The 20,335-nt window shown below is 50.0% G+C and overlaps 1 protein-coding gene across 7 annotated transcripts in view; it reads right to left on the bottom strand.

The window, feature by feature from the left end:
* Positions 1-3,398: 3,398 nt before the first annotated feature.
* The window catches only part of TEF (TEF transcription factor, PAR bZIP family member), a 21,940-nt gene continuing 5,003 nt past the window's right edge, over positions 3,399-20,335 (bottom strand). The window contains exons 1-6 of one of the 7 annotated variants that reach the window (XM_053226848.1): positions 15,420-15,688; positions 14,837-14,984; positions 14,180-14,226; positions 11,629-11,946; positions 6,893-7,113; positions 3,399-5,679 (exon numbers count right to left, since the gene is read on the bottom strand). In XM_053226848.1, coding sequence (XP_053082823.1) covers positions 5,464-5,679; positions 6,893-7,113; positions 11,629-11,946; positions 14,180-14,226; positions 14,837-14,904 — 870 coding nt within the window. In that variant the 5' untranslated portion in view covers positions 14,905-14,984; positions 15,420-15,688 and the 3' untranslated portion in view covers positions 3,399-5,463. Of the gene's footprint in view, positions 5,680-6,892; positions 7,114-11,628; positions 11,962-14,179; positions 14,227-14,836; positions 14,985-15,419; positions 15,690-15,926; positions 16,087-20,335 lie in introns of those variants that run through there. The other 6 variants (XM_027070633.2, XM_027070631.2, XM_027070632.2 and 3 more) reach the window with 6 other exon arrangements.

The raw sequence follows: 20,335 nt of genomic DNA, 5'->3' as shown, positions 1-20,335 counted from the left end.
TGCCTCACCCCTCTAGACAGCAGGACGGCCGTGTCTGCCCAGGAAACAGGCATACAGACAGAGGTCAGAAGCCACCCACAGGACTCAGCTGTGCCCAACTTGTGAGTCTTAAGGGCAAGTCACATCCATTCACCCTTCTGGTCTCAGCTTAAATGCTGCCTGCAGACAGGTCTTCCCTGACCCCTTCCAGTAGGACTGGTCTCTCTCATAGTTCCCCAGTCTTTACAGCCACATCACTTAGTACAATCCATCATTCCCTATTTTCGTCTGTGGAATGTTTGTTTTTCCTAGCAGACTGTGAGGGCAGGAGGCGGAGCTGACACAGAATAGACACTTAATAGATATTTGTTGGATGAAGTTTCTCTAAATTTTGGTTTCCCCTTCTGTACAATGGGGTGAACATTCCTCCCACCCCCAGTAAAGTTCAGACAAGATAGTATCTCAAAACACCAAGCCCTGGCTGAGGCTATAGAAGTGGGGCACCTGGGTGGCTCAGTTGGTTGAGTGTCCAACTTCAGCTCAGGTCATGATCTCACAGTTCATGAGTTCGAGCCCCACGTTGAGCTCTGTGCTGATAGCTCAGAGCCTGGAGCCTGCTTTGGATTCTGTGTCTCCCTCTCTCTCTGCCCTTCCCCTGGCTCACACTCTGTCTCTCTCAAAAATAAACATTTAAAAAAAATGTTTAAAAGAAGATACTAGAAGATACTCAAGATATTGGGAGCTGGCATGAGCAGGAGGCTGGGCTGTAAGGCCTTTGTGAGCTGTGCGGAGGCAGGAAGACCCACGGGTGCAGTTGGTTAAAAGACAGGATATATGGTACTGCCCTGACCCCAGGGCCAACAACAGTCTGCCTCCCTTTACTGTTCAGGGAATTTGAACTTGAAAATTTGAAACCCACTCTGGGTTTGAATTTCAGCTCCACTGCTATTATTTGGGGCATATCACTTTGCTTTTCTATTTGTAAAATGGCCATTTTTAAAAGTCCACCTTGCCGTCTCCAAACTCTAAATGCAAACTTTTCCCCCTCAGAAACAAAATTAGGGCTGGTTCCTGGTCCCTCAAGACACAGTGACCCTCAGCACTTCTACCATGCAGCACGGGGAGGCAGAGGGCAGAACAGTCTTGGTTTTAAACAGGCAGCTGCAGGCCTCCTGGGGGAAGCAGGCGCCACCAGCTCTGCGCACAGAGGGGGTCGAGGGAGAAGGGCGAGGACAGGGCGGAGATGCAGGAGGAGGATGGGAAGTTGCAGCAGGCTCTGAGTCGGATGGTGCACCCTATTCTGCCCCCGCCCCCGATGAAGGCCCCCAGGGACCCCAGGCCAGCCCTGAGCAGGGGATGTGGACCTGGGGACACCAATGCTGAGCAAATCAGTAGTGACAACAAGGGTCCCAAGTGGCTGCACCCTTGTGTTTACTTTTTCTTTCTTTTCTAAGTATACTCCACACCCAGCACGGAGCACAGTGCTCAGTGACCCTGACCCTAAGATCATGACCTGAGTTGAGATCACAAGTTGGACGCTTAACCAACTGAGACACCCAGATGCCCCTATAAACTTACCTTTTAATTGTGATGGTCTGATGGCCACAGACAGAATATTCAGCAAGAGGAGAAAAGGAAACCCCCCAGAATCCCACCATCAGGACCCAACTCTCAGTCTTTATGCTTTTTTCCTTTTTACCGAGCTGCTGCCCACTGCTCCCTGAGCAGTCTTCCTGAGCAGTTCCCTGTCTTTCTAGTATGTGTACGGCACTTTTACTTGTTCAAACCGCTTCTTATCTGGTATTTGTTGTTCCTCAATGAACTGTGAGGTAAGCAGGCAGAATTACTCCCATCTGACAGATGAGGGAACTGAGGCACAGCGTGGTTGGGTGACCTGGCCGAGAGTACCCAGCTGGTGACACATGGGTGTCTGGACGTCCCTCAGGTTCCTAGGCTGAAATGCACCCAGAGGAAACATGGGAAGGGAGGAGGACAGAAGAGACAGCCCCACAATTCTCATCTCAAAATATTTAATTTTGTTTGGAAAAGGATACATTCCCAGCTTCCCTCCCTGCCACATCACTCCGGCCCACCAGCACTGACACATTCACACGCACACACGCACATAAGGCCAATGGGCTACAGTCTGCTTCTGCCCTCTCCAACTGGGAAGAAGGGGTTTTCTCCTTGCCTCCTTCCCCCACCAAAGGTAAAGGGGCGAGGGGCCCGCTGGAATGCCAGCTCCCAGGGGAGGGTGCAGAGCCCCACACACTCTGTCACATGCACTTAGAAAAATAAAACCAAGTGGTGTTCTGGCATCCCCAACACCATATGATAGCAATATCCACCTGGAAGTCATCTTTGCCATTTTCTAGAAAAATTTATTGCACTTAATTAACAGATGTCAAAGGAGCTCTGGGGTGGGGCTCTGCCACGAAAACCAGGGGTTCTTGGCCCTTTGTGTCACCTGGAGCAGAGCCCCCAGGGGCCTGGATGGAGAGCTGCCCAGCACGAAGGGGCTCTCCCCTGCTGGTTCCCAGGCCTGCTACCCCGCCTCAGGCTAGAGGACTGTATGAGCTGCCTGCCTGGGGCCACAGCAGCCCCCTTCACAGGGCAATGCTTACCCAGAGTCCAGGGTCACTGCCAAGTACCCTCCCCAACCTCAGGACCCGGACAGGCAAACCTCTTCCTTTGGCCAAGGGTACGAGTTACCCAGGTCCTCCACAAGGTGCTAGCCATCATGAAAGCTCTCTCTCTAAATATACATATATATATATATATATATATAGAGAGAGAGAGAGAGAGAGAGAGAGAGAGAGAGATACATTATATGTATATTCTTTCAACATTCTAGCTCATTCTTGGTTTGTCTGTTCTGAGGTTGCAATGAGGCTGCCATGAAGCTGAAGACAGGGAGCTTAGGAAGGCATGCACTCCCCAAGCTATCATAAACCCAAGGAAAGCCGTTTGGCTGGCTTCCCTAGCCTCCAGTGCTTCTTAAAAGACGTCAAAGGTCTGAGCACAGGAGCCTCACTCTTTGGCTGTCAGCCCCAAGACGGAAAGGGTCCAGGAGAGAGTCAAGGAGACTCTCAATTCCTGACGGGATACTGAGCAGGCAGCAGGCCTCTCCTGCTCCAAGCACCCGATTTTTAGGCCTGGGAAGGATACATGCTTTACCTGAGCACTCCTCTTCCTCAAAATGTCAACCTCTGTGGACCCCTCCTTCTTGTCCCTGCCAGGCTCCCAACTCAAAGGAGCTCTTCTAAAAGAGGTCAGCAGCCACACTCTTTCCAAGTAAGCACTTTGGGAAGGAACCAGACACCCACTGCCTGGCGGGGAAGAAAGGGAGGGCAATGAACAGGCAGAAGGTGAGACAAAGAGGAGAGACACCAGGCCATCATTCCACCCGCTGGGGTCGGAACATGGACACCATACGGAGATTAAATGTCCATCCTTAAAAATACAAAACAAAACAAAACAAACACGAGCCATATACTTTCTGGCCAAAGAAAATGAAGAGCTTTTAAGCTGGAGGCTCTTCTACCAATTACAAAGTGAGAACTGCCCTCTTGGTGGGTAGCCAGACCAGAGAGAGAGTGCCCGGGCGGGCGAGCTGCCCGGGGCAGGACACGGACATGCCGGATGCAACGGCCCTGTTGTGGTTACAATACAGTGAAAGTGAACACGGTTTTTATAGAACCACAAAGTAAAAATCAAGAGGGAGGGGGCGGCCTCCCTTGGCCTCGGGGACCCTTGTCAAGTACCCTGGAAGGGCAGGTGTGCAGGTCCCCAGAGGGCCGTGGCATTCTCCTGGGGTGTGGCCCATGGCCAGTGCATGGTTTCCCCCGGTCTTAACATCTGTTATGAAAAGTCTTTTAGGGTCAGGGCCTGGACTCGGAGCCACCACTTTAAATAAAGCCAGTGGTTAAGCACGACAAGGTGCGCCTCTCACCTCTGACCCCTCTTTACCACAGGCTGCCCGCCCTGAGCAAATAAATACACCCATCTCCAGGTACCCCTGCTGACCACAGTGAGCAGAGGGTTCCACAGCTTTCCTCAATCTTCCAGGTACAGAAAAAGGACGACTTGAGTCCGCCGACACAAGAGAAAGGAGCAGCTGTGAGGTAGCAGAGCCACAGCTGCGAAGACCCCTCCCCTCCACACCACAGCCAGGCCTGTGTGGGTGGCCCGTGTCTCCTGGGATGCAGACAGAAGGGACCCTAGCCCAACTGCACGGCCCAAGAGGCTGCTATTCCGTGCAAGAGCTGAGCTGTGCTCCTGGTGATCCCTCACCAGGTCCTGCCGGCTGACACTCCGGGCAGCTAGCACGGGGGAGGGGTCCTGAAGCAAGAACTGGGAAGCCCTCTTCTGTTTTTAGGGAAAATGGACTCTGGCCTGGCCCATACTGGAGAGCAGAGCAAGAAAAAACAGGAACTTCTTGAGAAACATGCCCCAGCTCTCCGCCCACAGTGTAAGGGGCTATGGAGGCCGGTTTTCTAAACACCATGCGGAAGGTGCATCCTGGCTCCAGGAAGTTAAGCTTCCTAGGCGAGGGGGGGTTTTCCTTTTAAATCCAAGATCTGAGCGTGGTCACTGGGTGAAAAGAAACAGCAGGCCCAGAGGCCCAGTGTAGTGGGACAAAGAAGTTTCAGGTGGCCTCCATGAGTGACCGACCTGGAGAAGAGGAAATGAGAAGGCCTCCCGCTGCACTGTGGTCAAGACTCAAAGACCAGCCGCCCAGGGAGTCCCTCCTCCAAAGCAAATGGAAAGTGGAGAGAGACCATCACCAGGGCCTCCTCCCTGGCTTCCAGGCCTCAGAGCCACAGGAGAAAAGGGGTGTGGGAGCTAAGAATAGCTGGGTGCACTTGTGCTGCAGGCCCCAGACCCACACCCCATCCCAGGTTGTGCAGAGACCCTGCTCCTGTGGCCTGGCACCCATGTGGACACTATGGAGGAGCTGCTGTGTCTTTCTACCTCTGAGGGGGATGGGAAAGGATGCCTCTCTCAACGACTTTCTGGGGAGGGTGAGGTGGATGACAGACACACCCCACCTGGAAATGCGCCCCGCTACCTGAGAAGACATCGGGTGACAAGGGTCACGACTCATTCTGTGGAGAAAGGCTCGATGGCCTAGGCCGGAGACTGAGGGAGAGTCAGGGAAGCCTGAGCGCCCTGTGAAAGGAGATCTGTACCCCAGAGGTCCCCTTCCGATTCAACTGGGACATCCAAGAATAGAAACTAAGGCTGATTCACCCGTCTACGTAGATTCTCTCGCATCCCCACTGGTGAGGAGGCTGGCCCCCCAGAGAAGTCGCCACGTGCGCTGGCCGTGTGATAATGAAGCTTGAACGTGAACGCTCCTGGAGCAGGTGTGCCACCATTCGACCGTGACGAGTCATAAGTCTCCACGCGTGTGTGGGGTTTCAGGGAGCCCCCAGGCAGAGGTCTGAGGTGCAGGCAGTGCTGCCCAAGCAGGGGCACGGGTTACAAGGGCCCGTACTTGGTCTCATACTTGGACACGATGGTCTTGCACTTGCCCACTTCCTTGCGCAGCTCAGCCACCTCCGTCCGCAGCGCTGTGTTCTCCTTCTCCAGGAAGGCTGCCCGGATGGTGATCTGGTTCTCCTTCAGGCGCCGGGCATCCCGGGACCGTTTGGCTGCTACATTGTTCTTCTTGCGTCTCGTCCAGTACTTTTCATCCTGTGGGAAAGTGTTCTCTGTGGGTCTCTCCTCTTTCCCCAGGAGGGAACCCAACCTTTCCCCTCCTGCCGCACCCCACGCTCCATGCTCCTCATAAAACACATCTGGTGTGGCCAGACGAAAGCTGGGACCCCAGGGAAGGAGTTGCACGTGTCAAGGACATGGAGGGGCCCTAACCTTTCCCCAGGAAGGTGGAATAACAAACAGAAGTCCTTGGGTAGGATATGTGGTGGAGGGAAGGGGGTTCACTGGTAGCCTGCTCTGTGCTACTTCAACGTAAGGCCCTGGCTGTATGCGCACTTGCCTTGCATTTTGGTTATGGCTAAGGGCCTGCATCCCTGCATCTGGTCCCCTGAATTTAAATCTTGGCTCTGCCTCTTATCAGTGGTGGAACTGTTTGAGTTCCTTAACCTCTCAATGTCTCCTGTCCTTCATCTTTACAATGGGGGATAAGAACAGTAACTACCTCACTGAGTTGTTTGAGGATTAAATGAGTTAACATGTACAAGGTGCTTACAACAGTCCCTGGCTTATAGTAAGGTTTACATAACATAGAAGGTAAACATATACAAATGTTTACCATTTTCATTGTCATTATTATTAAAGCCTCAGAAACCTGAGAGACAGGTATGGTTATTCCCATTTTACAGATGGAACTCTGAGACTCAGTTAGGCTTAGGTGGCAAAGTAGAGTTTGAACCTAGGTCTGCCTGATTCCAAACCTTGGATGAAATACGTTCCTTTGAGTTTTTCATAAAAAAGGATGGAAAGACTACAAAATCCTCCTCTCTCTCCCCCTCTCTGAGTTCCTACAAAAGCATCAGCTTGAAAGCTGCTTGCTCCTCCCTGGGGATGGCAACATACAACTATCTTTTGTCCTTCAAAGCAAGGGCTCGTTCAACCCCAGTTCCTGTGGCCTGGTGAGCTCTTGCCCGAAGGCTGGGCTAAAGCCAGGGAAGTGGGAACATCAACACAGTGGTGGCCGGTAAGAAAAGACAGAAGGTACAGGGAGTCGCACTGGGCCAAATGCTACCTGACTCCCTTTCTTTCTACCAACTGCTGCAGGATATGACTCTATGCTCTAAACTCATGCCTTTCTAAATAGTATCTGCGAGGAGAGAGGATCCTCCACATAAAATCAAATGGGAAGAAACACAGCCCCTGGGCTCCTGAACCAACACTGTACCTTCATTTATAACAGATATCAGGTTACCTTCTGCTCATCGGGGACAAAGACCTTCTTGGCCTTTTTGATCATGGGCTGGGGCTTCAGGTCCTCCTCTGCAAACTTGTGCTTCCGAGGGTTGAAGAGCTCCCCACCGGGGACACTGGAGAGGACCAGGTCAGCTGGGTCAGGATTGAAGTTCACATCCACCTCCACACAGTTGGGGTCAATGGGACTGGGTGTCTCCCTCTCCTTTTCCAGGGAGGATTCTGAAAGACACAGAGGCAGGGGTTCCCAAAGCAGCCCGCCGGACAGAAAGACTCACTCATGTCACACACCCAGACACCTGCTTGAATCTCAAGGTTGCACCAGCCACTGCCACTTGGAGTGAAGAAAAACCACAGCAGCATCAACTCCCAAGCCAGACTGGCATAAGTGATTCAATTCAACAACACAAATATGGAAAGAATTCTTTCCTTTAGGAACAAAATGCTCAAAAGGAAACAGAGGTTCTCAAAAAAGACAGGATTTTCCGATTGTGTTTTTCCCCCCAGAAATGTTAAGCAAAACATTAAATCATTATACCCCCTTTACTTCCTGTGGTTTCAAGTTCTCAAATAATGAGAAACAGCCGAATTTCTCTGTGAAATACTATGAGCTAAGGACACAGACTGAACAATGAAATGGCTTCCATTTTTGAGTCCCTTGAGACATATCAGTCACTGTGCTCATTTAGTCTTTGGACAACTCTGAAAGACAGACAGGTGTTAACCTTATCTTACAGATGAAGAAACTGAGGTTCAGAGAAACAACCTGGTTTTCCCAGGGTCACACAGAGGGTAGGTGACCCAACTACAATTTGGGTCCAGGTCTAGCTGACTCTGAATCCTGTTCTCTGCCCTTTCTGGCTACCATTTTAGAGTGGACATTGGATTAAAGGCACTTTCAGAATTCAAAAGTTGTGTATTATTAGAAATAAGTTATATACAAAAAAACTGTATCTTTGGCTTGCTCATTCAATGCTACTGATAGGAATACACAAAATATTCAGTCAGTAGATATTTGTTAAATATCTACCATATGCCAGGTACCGTCCTTGCAAAGACAAACCAGTGAACAAAACAAGTAAAAATCCTTGCCTTCGTGGAATGTTATTCTAGCGGGGGAAGGCTGACATTACACAAGATAAATTAAAAATATCTATAAAAGTGTTGGATGCCATGTGGCTATTTGGGAGGAGAACATTTCAGAAAGAATGAACATCAAGTGTACCAGGATGCGCGCAGGCAAGCACTGGTATGTTCAAGAAACAGAAGGGAAGCCAATGTGGCTGAAGCGAAAGGGTGAGAGGACAGACTGACACGACTGGTACAAAACATAAAATATAGGGCTTTTAATCCCAATAAAGCAGTGGTTTTCAACAGGGACGATTCTGTCCACATAAAAGAAGGGGGGGGGGGTGTTCTACTGGCATCCAGTGGGTAGAAGCCAAGGATGCTGCTAAACATCTATAATGCACAGGACAGTCCCTCCCCCTCCCCCTCCCCCAACAACAACAAAAAATTATCTGGTCCAAATGTCAATAGTGCCAGTGATTCTGACTTTTGTCCTGAGATGGGAGAAGCCACTGGAGGGTTCTGAGCGGAGGTGTCACATGATAGGTTTTCACCAGATCATGTACTCACTGGATCCTATTAGAGGAAGTTAATTACAAAGAATTGTAATCAGGAGAGTGAAATGACCAGGGACCAATGTGGTAACTATGGGAATAGTGCAGCCCTCAAATTCTACACCTGTAAAACAAAGAGCCAAGGTGCCAAAGACTAACAACTAGAACTCCCACTCCCTGCTGGGAGGAGCAGACATGGCTACAACCACTTTGTACACTATTTGGAGGGATCTACAAAAGCTGAAAGTATACATGTCTGATGACCCAGCCATACCACTCCTAGGTAAATGCCCCACAGAGATGCACAGATGTATTTATCAAAAGACACACACATAAATGTTCACGGCAGTGCCACGCATAACCTAAAACTAGGAACACCTCTAATGTCCATCAGCCTCAAAATGGATAAGCTGTGGTGTGATCATACAATGGAATATCATCCAAGCAATGAAAATGAACAAACTGCCATAGGCACGATTCTCACAAATCTGAGAAAAGAAGCGAGACAGAGCACACATACCACTGATGTCTTTTAACAGAAGGAACTGAAAAATTAGAAGAGGAAATGCTACTTTCATTTCTACCACGTGTACAATTCTTCAATATCAATCTTACTTTACCTGTATTGTGGTTTCCTTCTGCCACAGAGCTATTCCATAAGCATGTTTTGTAAATATATTTTGTTAGTGTAAAGAGATTCTGGGGGCACCTGGGTGAGTTAGTTGGTCAAGTGTCAGACTCTTGATTTTGGCTCAGGTCATGATCTCATGGTTTGTGAGTTTGATTCCCATGCTGGATGCCATGCTGACAGCATGGAGCCTATTTGGGATCCTCTCTCTCAAAAAATAATAGATAAAATTTAAAAAAAAAACCTCTGAGGTGTCTGGGTGGCTCAGTCGGTAAAGCATCCGACTCCTGATTTCGAATCAGGTCACGATCTCACGGTTGGTGAGTTTGAGCCCTGCCTTGGGCTATGTGCTGAGAGCGCGGAGCCTACTTGGGATTCTCTTTCTCCCTCTCTCTTCCCCTCCCCTGCTCATGCTCTCTCTCAAAATAAATAAAGCTTAAAAAAAAAAAAAAGATTTTGATGCCCACATAATTTGTATGTGTATTATCAAGCTAGCTATAAGCACCTATAAATGCCAGAATATAAACATAATTGACTTATAATAGGTAAAAACAAACATAACATATAATATACACATATATTCAATTAATGTACAATTCCATGTATGATATACACAATTCCATGCATCTTTGGTGATGGAAATAAGGACAGTGATTATCTCTGGGTAGTAATGACTGAATGGGGCCACAAGACATTTCCTGGATACCAACAGTGCTCTATAACCTGATCTGTGTGGTTAATTACGTGGGTGGGTTGACTTTGTGAAGATGCACCGAGCTGTGATATGGGCATTTCTGTATGCCGTATTTCGTTAAGAAGGATAACTTAAAAACAAAACAAAGGCAAATGCTTCGCTACCTAGATTGCCTACGGTATAAAATGTGGGCTCATTTACAGATCTGCCCCCTCCCCACCCACGGACCCAGCCTTCCAGGATAACCTGAGGAGCACAAAATGAGCTGCCTTCAAGCAAGAATTCAGTTGCAATCAGCTGAAGCCTCTAGATCTAATTTTACAGGAGAAAAACAAGGGGCAGAGGAACATGTTAAATGGCACTACGGGGATACAGTCAGAGAAATCTAGCACGTGTAAAACTCTACAGGACCAATGATTGAGTTTCTTCAACAAATAAATTGCAAAGAAAAAAAGGAGAGGGGACCCTGTAGATTACAGAAGATAAGAGACATAACTAAATGAAACGTGTGGGTCTTGTTTGGATCCTGATTCAGACAAACTGCAAAACAGTAACATTTATGAGACAACTTTTTGGAAATTTGAATGCTGATGGATTTATGGTCAATTTTGTATGGAAAACGGGTATTTTTGTTATGTTTTTTGAAAGAACCCTTACATTTTACATACATATTGAAATATTTACAGGTGAAATGATATAGTATCTAGGATCTGACTTTAAATCATCAGGTGAGAGAATGGAAGAGGCTATAGAAAACAAGACTGATTATGAGTTAAGAATTATGAAAGCCAAATGATGGTTACATGAAGGTTCATTATAGTTGTCTCTTTTGTATTTGAAAATTTTTCCGTAATAAAAAGTAAAAAAATAAAGTAAATAAATATAGAGCATGAGACTTCCTTGGGTGTGGGTCCCCTGGGTTCCATACTGGCTCCTGGGATCCTTCCCGGGATCCACTGGTCTGTATGCCTTTGTAGGGCTCCCTGGGGCAGGGACCATGTCTCTTGTGAAGGGTTCATGTCCAAGCATCATGAAAACAAACCAACCAAGCAACCCACCAACCCACCCATCCCCAGAGGTAAAACAGAAAAAGGACAAGAGGATAAAGGAGGAGTCCTGAAGGTGATGTCTGTCCTGGCAGCAGGAATGCCTTCCTTGTGCTAGTGCCTAAGCAGTACGTGGCTATGGAGTCAGGCATCCTGGCTTTAAGTATTTGTCTCCACTGCCTACCAACTGTGTGACCTTGGGCAAGTTAGTTAACTTCTTGGTTTCCTCACCTAAAAACACAGGTTTTAGAGTATCAATCTGTTAAGGTTCTTGTGAGGATTATGTGTTAATGCCTGGTACAGAGTAAGTGGTAAATAAATGTTAGTTGATGTTGTTGTTGTTGATCTTGTTGTTGTTATTACCAGTGCTACAACTACTACTATTATTACTCCTGCCTGAGCTTCCCAATAAGCTGTGGCCAAGTGCACGCAGAGGTAAAGAGCAGTGCTGAGGAGATGCAGGATGGGGTCTGTGTCTTGTAAGGCTCAGACTGGAAGGGCTCACTCCACTGTCCTAACCATCTGCAGCACACCAACCAACAGAAAGGCAGCAACTGCGCTGAGGAACTTCTATTTTTATCCCCAGCCTTAGCGGACTGCGCTGAAGGGTGGGGAGCAGAGGATTTCTCCACATGGCAAGCCCCCTAGGACCTGCTCTGAGAGAAAGGCCTCCCTGGGTGTGTGGACTTGAGCAGCCCTCAGTGGGAACTGGGCTTCTTGGGCTGGGACAGGTGGCCAGGCACTAACCTGTGCTGGACGCGGTTTCAGAAGGCTGAAAGACAGCAGTGGAGGAGGATGGTGGGGATGCTGTGGAAGAGCTGGCTGACTCCTTCCCTTCTAGCTCGGCCACGGGCAGCAGCAGGTTCTGGGCCAGGTGGGTGGGGCTGGCGGGGATGCCATTCTCCAGCAGGAACTCATCCAGGTCCATGTACTCCAGGTGGAAAGACTCGCCATCGTATGGAATGGTCTTGTCCCAGATGGGCGGCATGAGGGAGGCTGAGACGGCCATGGTGCTGGCTGCTGCAGCCTCATCTTCCTCCAGCTTTTCCTTCCCTTTTTCTTTATCTGCAGACACAGAATCTGTGATGAGACACCACACAAGAGGGTAACTCAATCCCAGGAGGCAAGCAGTGGGCCTCCCTGGGCTGACTCATCTCTCTCAGAGCCCTGATCCATCCCATCAATTTCAAGAGCCCCCTCTGCCTTCTAGTTATAACCTGTTGTTTGACCCAGGCCCACTGGCCTCCTTTAGAGATGGCTGCATGACCTCATCCATGCTTGGGCTTGCCAGAATGTTCACAAGTTCCAGGGCCTGATGTGGTCCCAGGTTTAATTCAGAATAGGCTGTGGGACTGGCATCTGCAGGGGACAGGTTTCAGGGAAAAAAATGGAGTTTCTGGTATCTTAGTGATATTTTAGGAAAGGATATTTTAGGATTCTTCAGGCCAAGAACTTTTGTGTTCTCCTGTCCTGTCCCCTCCAGCTATTCTTCTCCACAGCAACCCAGAATAGGGCTTGAATCCCAGCTCTGCCACCCACTTGCTATGATGTGTGATTTTAGCCATGTTACTGAACCTCTCCTGGCCTCAGTGGACTCCACGGTAAGGATAAAGCAGACTCTTTGGTGAAGACTAGAGGTAACTTTTTTTTTTTAAGGTTTTGGTTTTTAAGTAGTCTCTCCACCCAATGTAGGGCTTGAACTTACAACCCCAAGATCAAGAGTTGCATGCTCCATCGGCTGAGACAGCCAGGTGCCCCTAGAGATATGTGTCCTGTAGGGCTCCCGGCACACAGCAGGCATCTGCTATTACTGTGAGCTCATTGAGGGCAGGAACTATGTCTGACTCGTTTCTAGATCTCAAGGGCCACTACAGGAGCAAGCGGAGGGAAAATGAGCATACTGAATGAAAAATGCTGGGTTTGCAAACTGCCTGCCTCCCTTTAGGTTTATTGGATAGAGAGAGCCTGGAGCTGTCTTTTCAGGACCTTTTTAAGAGCAACCGTTTCAAGAGACCTCTATCCCTGAATAAGCTGAGAAGACTGAAGGCAGGTTTTCTGGGAAGAAGGAGAGGCTGGAGCTGAAGAAGAAAAGCTTGTTTCCATTCAAAACAAAGCTAATCAATTAGTGGAGACCGGATCCCACCTAATTGTCTCAGCCCAAAAGTTATGCACGTAGATATCCAAGAAAGGGCAAATTAAGAAAAAAAGATGAAAGAAATGTGACAAGGTTAGAAGGAAATCAAAGTGACAGGGAGGCTAATCAGGGAAGTAGGAGATAAAATCATGACAAGTTCATAATGGGCTTTCAAATTGAGGGAGACAACTTTGAACTCTGGATTCTGAAGTGAAAAAGAGAAATCAAATATGATTATGTTGGAAATAAAGCAGTCATGCATGGACTCCTAGGCCACAGTCAGTCAAAAAGCAGCCTGTTGGTCCAATAAAAATGGACACACCCAGTGTGTTAAAAAGGTGGAGGTTTTAACAAACAGAATTTGGTCATGGCTTCTAACTTGAATTGTTGCAACTGCCTTCTGTACCAAGCTTTGGTTTAAAACCAAATGGGAAGTAAGAAAGCCAAGCTTTGGTGGGCTGGGTGGGCCAGATGGCCTCCCTGTTCTCCTCCTCTGAAATCCTGACTCTACATTCTGTTCAGAAATAACTGTGACCAGTGCTGGGTGGGATCATGGGGATCAAAGGAGGTAGGAAAAGGAAAGAGGTAGAAAAACAGCTATACTGAAGGACAAGTAACAATAAATTCGAGGTTTTACCTGGCCTAAGCAATTAAGAATAGATACCTTTTTCAGTTTTTACTTTTTCAGTTTATTTATTTTTAAATTTATTGTTACGTAAGCTCTGTGCCCAACGTGAGGCTTGAACTCAGGACCCCACTATCAAGAGTTGCATGCTCCACTGAGCCAGCCAGGAGCCCCAAGAATACTTTTAATCAGTGTTTTTATAAGATGGACTTTTAATTATAAGAGATAATAAAGAACTAGGCCCATCACTCAGGTCACAGGGATTGACATCACTGATTGCCAGTGATACAGTAAAAAGCACCAGGCCAGACTGCGAGTTGTAAGGCCTAGCTAGGTGACCTTGAGGAAGCATCCTCACTTCTGAGCCTCAGCTTTCCTCATCTGGGAAGTGGGGATAATACCTTATAGGACTAGTATGTTAGACTAAGTAAGATTATGTCAAAGTGCTTTGTAAGCACTATACAAATGTAAGGCAGAATTATTGTTATGGATGATTGTTACTTGGTAATCTTGAATAAGAACCTGAGAGATGTGTACACCTGTTCCAGCAGCCTGTCTCATCCTCACATCCGGGATAATGCAGTGCCTTCAAAACAAAGAAAAGGGTCTGTGCATATGAGGTTCCAAAGCAGGAGGGGGGAGCCTAGCCTTACCTGATGTGCTGAATCTATTTATAACCCAACAATGACAGCCATAGAGATGGGAGCCTCAGAACACACCCAGAAAAACAAGAGAAATGGCATTTTTAAGAAGAAAATAAACTCAAGACAGGTCATTCACAGAGGGCTTATTTTCCTTCCCAAATCCTTGAACTACACTGATGGTTCTTAGAAATGCAAAGATCTCAGATAGAAAGCAGACCTCAGTGCCCCTAAAACCTCACAATAGGTGGCACTCCTTCTGTGCCTTGAACCTCCTGTTCTCAGGCCAAAAAACAGGGCCAAACCTGCTTTCCACACAGGCCCCAGGGACCTTTGTGGCCTAGGAAACCAGAAGAAGCCCAGCCCTGCTATAGTGGCCCCGAAGTCTAGACTCAGCCCCGAACAACCAGGTGAAGGGCCACAGTGGCCTCATTCTTACCCTCGTCCCTCTACCTGCCTCCTGCCTGGCCCCATTCTCCCCCTGGGAGAGCGCCTCGCATCCTCTCTCCTGACACCCCTCCCCCACCTCAGCATCAGAAAAGCTCCCGTGTGTACCTAGTAGCCGGGGATAGGCACACGCAGGGACGAAGTAAGGTCCTGCTCCCAGGATCGGGGAAGTCCATACACAAAGACAATTGGCGCTTCTCAAACTTTAGTGGACTTTGGAATCACAGAGGTGGGGTGCTCCTTCAAATGCAGATTCCTGTCCCAACAGCCACAGATTGGGTGGGCGATGGGTGGGGCCCCGGAACCAGCATTTTAAACTAGAATCCCAACTGATTCTGGTGCAGGCATCCTCAGGGAAAGCGCCCTGGAGCGTCCTTTAAGTGGCTGCTACGACCCCCATCAGCCTTCTCAGTAACCCTTCCACGTCGCGCGCCGTGAGGCTGCCCGAATGAACCTCCTCACCGTGACCCCCACCCCACCCTCTCCCTCCTGCCCCTTCCCCGCCAACCCCCATCTGCCCTAGCCTCTCTCGACTCACCCCGACCTTCTCTTCCCAACCCCCTTGCCTCGCCCTCCAGGCCCCTCCGCAGGACAGCTAGGACCTGACCTCCGACCTCCCGGTCCCGCCCTCACAGGGCCCCGCCCCTGCGGAAACCCCGCCCCCAGGCGCGCGCGGACCCCCTCCCCTCACCGAGGCGCGCCTCTCGCGGGGGGTTCTCCATCAGCTTCTTCAGGACCAGTGGGAAGGAGCCCGGCAGGCCCCTTTCTCCAGTGGTGCGCCCCGGTCCCGGGCCCGGCCCCGCCTGCGGCTCCACAGGCGGCTTCTTTCCACCGCCCGCGTCCGACATCGTGCCCCGCGCTCTGCTCGCGCGCCTCGCCTCCCCCGCCCGCCCCCCCGAGATGGGCCGGAGCCGTGCGACCCGCCGCAGCTGCCGACACGGGCAGCTACTGCGCAGGCGCCCAGCGGCACCCCCACCTCCCTCCATCCCTACCCCGCCTGCAGACTGGCTCTAGCACATTAATTATTCATGAGGCCAGGCCAGCATCCCCGGATCGCAGCTTTGGATTGGTCCACCCTGTGAGGAGGGCAGGCGCAGCCTTCTGGGCCGTGATTGGTTAGGCCGCCGGGGTAAGCGAGGCACGTGTGGGGCCAGGTGAGGAGTAACGCCGGAGGCCCCGCCCCGTCCGCCCGTGTCACCTGATTGGCGCCTGCCGGAGTCGGTGTCACGTGCCCTCTTCCGCCGCAGCCCCTTACCCTCTACCAGTGGTTTCACCATCGCCTCCCTCTTCATAACCCCCGCTCTCCTCCCAGACCACCGTAACCGTTTCCCCTTCACTCTCATCGCAATCTCGCCACCTTCCCGACGCGCCACTGAAGACAGGCTGGGCTGGGAGTGGCCAGGCCGGCCGAGGGAGCCTATCAAGTCGCCCGCTCGGGCCGCACGGCCGTCCCCCCGCGGGTCACGTGGAGCCGCAGCCCTGGTCTAGTGGGGGGAGGGGAAAGAAGAGGAAGGCACCGAGCAGCCAATGGAGGGCGGGGGCGGGGTCCGGGGCGTTGCACGAGGCGCAGCACGTGCGGGGCTGCGGCCCGGAGGGGAGGGGCGGGCTTTTTTGTTCCGGGGACTCTGCCCAGGGTCTTGGGATAAGAACGCAAAACCAGCGCGGTGGCACCCCCTCCTCCCCCGCGACCCAGAGGTTGGCTGAGGGCAGGGCCGCAGACGGCGACCTGCCCTGCCCGTACGGTTGGCCAGAGCTAGCTTGGCCGCTGCTGGGGGGTTGGGGCGGGGGAGGTGTCAGGTTCCCCGCTGATCCGGGTTTCTGGTGCGGGTGTGGCGGCCAGATAAACACTAGCGTGGAGGGAGCATTCTTGAGGCCCGCGGGTGGAGAGAAAGGGCCGGCCCCGAGCCGGGGCCCGGGTACACGCTTCCGCCCTCCCACTTACTAGCTTATGACCTTGGGAAAGTCGCGTGGCTTCACTCAGAGCCTGTTTCCTCATCCATACAATTCAGGAGTTGGGCTAATCTGTAAAATCCTATAGAGCTCTGAAATTCTGTTCCTCTGCAGGACCTTTCCTTCCTTTTCCTGGGGAAAAGCGAAGCAAAACAATATTCTTTTACACAGGGTACCGATTACACGCTTTGTGGGAGAACCTCCTTTTTTTCCCCCCTTAAAACACAAAAACTCCCCGGGACTTCTTCCGGAAACACGTAAAAATGTAATATGTGAGAGGGTCCACAAAGTGTGGAGGCGGTAGAGGAAGCTGCTCCTATACAGCGCCCAGGAACTTTGCATCTCTTGAAAGTGTAAATGATGCTCTGCTTTGCACCCAAACAGTACTACACTCTCCCTGTCTAAACTCCCAGAGCCGGGTAGGAGTGGGTGGGGAGGGGGTGCTTTGGCCCGTTTATCCCGTTTCTCACCAGTGAGCCTGGGCCTTCCAGTAGTCAGGCTGAGGAATGGCAGCTTGCAGTCCTTGGGGCTAGGTGTAGGTGCAACACTCAGCTAGCTGAAAGCTGTCAAGCTGATGCAATCAGAATTTTGCTGGGAGTTGAGGAAAGAAGTTGGGCCCCTGAGCAGGCCTGGAAAGCAGGAGATTTGAAGGGCCTCTGGGGGATGGTTGGGACAGGGTGATGGAATTTGACTCCAAATTCAAGTTCTGACTGCCATGCTCATTAGACTTCGGTCACTTTCTGGCTCATACCTCCAGCCAATTGCTTCACCTCGCCAGGCCTCCTTTCCTAATATATCAAATGGAGATAGGACAGGATCTACGTTGTGGGGTTTCCATAAGCCAATGCACTAGCACAACTGTAACCCTGCAACAACTGGTATTTTTCGTAATTTTACTAAAACTCTTGGGTACAACTCTACTGCTTGATGTATGCCCATGTGATTCTCTGTTTAGTAGAAATACCAAAATTGTGCACAGAAAATCGGTTGTGTTGCAGACTTGTTCGTGAGAGTTCTGAGTGTGGCCGAGCAAAGGAATCTTTAGGGGGCACCCAGCTGGCTCAGTTGGTGGAACATGGGACTCTTAATGTCAGGATTGTAAACTCCAGGTTGGGTGTATAGATTACTTACAAATAAAATCCTTAAAAATAAGGATATCTTTAGGAGAAACTGACCTAGAGGTTTTTAGAAACACATTTCAAAGGGTAGCCCAAGGAAATAGACATGATTTTTTTTTTTTTTTAATGGCTACTTTGGGGCGCCTGGGTGGCTCAGTCGGTTAAGCGGCCGACTTCGGCCCAGGTCAGGATCTCACGATTCGGGAGTTTGAACCCCGCATTGGGCTCTCTGCTGTCAGCACAGAACCCGCTTCGGATCCTCTGTCTCCCTCTCTCTCTGCCCTTCCCCTGCTTGTGCGTGCGCGTGCTCTCTCTCTCTCTCTCAAAAATAAATAAACATTAAAAAAAATGGCTAGATTGACCATGGAGAGACTTGCTGCATTAGAGTTAAATGTATATTTTCATGGCTAATATGACATCACTGAAGGGGAAAAAAACGTTTGGATTTGAGATCATTTAACAGTGGAAAGTTTTAACATTTGCTTATAACAAAGGTGGGGTGTAGTAAGAAGGGGTAAAGATTTAGGTATCTTTGTAAGCTACAGTTATCCAGAGGGCATAATGCCAACTCCACTTACCACCCAGCCTGGAGCGACCAACCTAACAGGCCAACGACACTGGTGAGCAAGACAAGCAGGTTAGGGCTTTACAACTCAGTTTTGATTCCATTCTCTTTTCGTGTCCTGGCACTCCCTAGAAAGGGTTTTTTTTTTTCCTCCTGGATAACCGCAGGCTAAATGGTGTGTCACAAACACTGTGGGAACACTACAAACGTGTTCTCTCTCGTGCTTGCTTGTAAACTAGGAGGTTAGCTACATTGTGGACCGGCAGCTTCCACAGCACCTCCCTGGAGGTGGGGCAGGAGCCATTCCATTGGGGCTTCCCTGGCCGGTAGCCCCCTGTCTACCCCCCGTCTCCTATCAGTAAAGTGGGAACAACATCGTGGCCTCACCCCTTCTCCTAGAGGAGGAATAGGTGTTGTGAGGAGTAATTAGCTGATTTCCACAGTGTCTGGGAGCCCTACGAAGAAGAAAATCTCCATAAAAAGAACATGTCATTACATGGCTAAGACTCTAAAGGTATGAAGCGGTATCTCTCAGTGTTCTTTAGTGACAGGGTTTGAATTCAGTGACGTCTCGAGGGAAGCGTGGTCCAGGGGGCAGCAGTGAATTTGTGGGCTTGAAGGCAGGCCTGGTTGGGTCTCCCCTCAGCCCGCTGACTAGCCACCTGGCCTTGGGCAAGTGGCTTCTCCTGCCTAAGTCTCGGTGATTTTTCTCTTGGAAACAGATGGGTTTGCTTACGTCACAGAGCGGTTATGAGGATAATGTGTGACAAGCGCTCTCAGGTGCCCACCTGAACAGTGTATGGCATGGAGTGGGTGGGCCTCCACCCTTCCCCTTCATTCAGGTGCTGTTGGGTCAGGAGCAGAATTATTTTGGGGAGGCTGGGTTCTAGAGTCAAACTACAGCAGAGACATGGATGTGAAATGACCATTTTCCATAGCGAGGCTGGCTTTAAATTCTCCCTAGTGTTCCGGAAACCTGCTAACCAACCCCAGTTCAAAACTTAACTGAGCATATACAGAACAAGTACCTTTCATTAAACCATCGTGTAGACTTGGAGTATTATTTAAACTTGAAGTTCAGAGGAGCTAAAACTCCAGCAAGGGAGCCTTTGGCCAGATACCCCACGATGATCTATTTGGCCACATGCTCAGCATCTGGTAGGACAGACCTCATCTTCTGGCCTACTGAGATGTGACGTGAGCGTGGTGCGTGTGCGAGCAGGACAATGCGAAGGCTTCCCCAGAGCTCCAACAAAGCCCGGTTATCTGTGTGCTTTGCCAACACCCAACGCAGGGGGGCACAAAACTTGGTTCAAGGTAGTAGAGAAAAAGCTGTTGGCTGGCTTTGTTGGCAGTGCTGCTGGTAGGAAGGTTAACAAAATCTTTCAGAGCCAAGTCATATACGTTTGGAATGTTATTAACGTTAAGGAACAGTCGTCGTGTTGATTCACAGCGGAACCTGGAATAACAAACAGGAGCCATCCTTGTGGCAAATCCCCCAGCGCAAGCCTGGCCAACGACCCACATACCTGTGGCTGCATAGTTCTGGGCTGTGGTGTGTACCTTGGTCTCAGTGTGTTCTAGGGGAGAAGTGGTGGGTGGAGGCTCTTCACTAACTCTTGCCCATCTCTTCACTGCGAGTTTCCTGTTTGGCTTGCATCTTGTCCACTCCCAGGGTTCGGATTACAGATGGAGAGCTGCCCTGAGAGGGCCATTTCCAGACAAGCCATCACCTCCATCCAGCCTGCGCCACGTCTCAACAGCCACCGCCTGACAGCCACGGTGTCTCCAGTGAAAGCTGTGTTGACGGCACAGTGGTAGGGTGTGGGCTCTAGAACCAGACCATCTGGGTCCGTTTCCTACTTTGACTACTTCTTGTGTGACCTTAGGCAAATTACTTAACCTCTCTGTGCCTGAATGTCAAAAGGAGACAATGCAGGCATGCTGCGGAGAACAGCACTTGGCACAGAGCAA

Source organism: Acinonyx jubatus, chromosome B4, assembly GCF_027475565.1.
Source record: "Acinonyx jubatus isolate Ajub_Pintada_27869175 chromosome B4, VMU_Ajub_asm_v1.0, whole genome shotgun sequence".
Classification (NCBI taxonomy): Eukaryota; Metazoa; Chordata; class Mammalia; order Carnivora; family Felidae; genus Acinonyx; species Acinonyx jubatus.
This window is presented reverse-complemented; position numbering and strand designations above follow the sequence as displayed.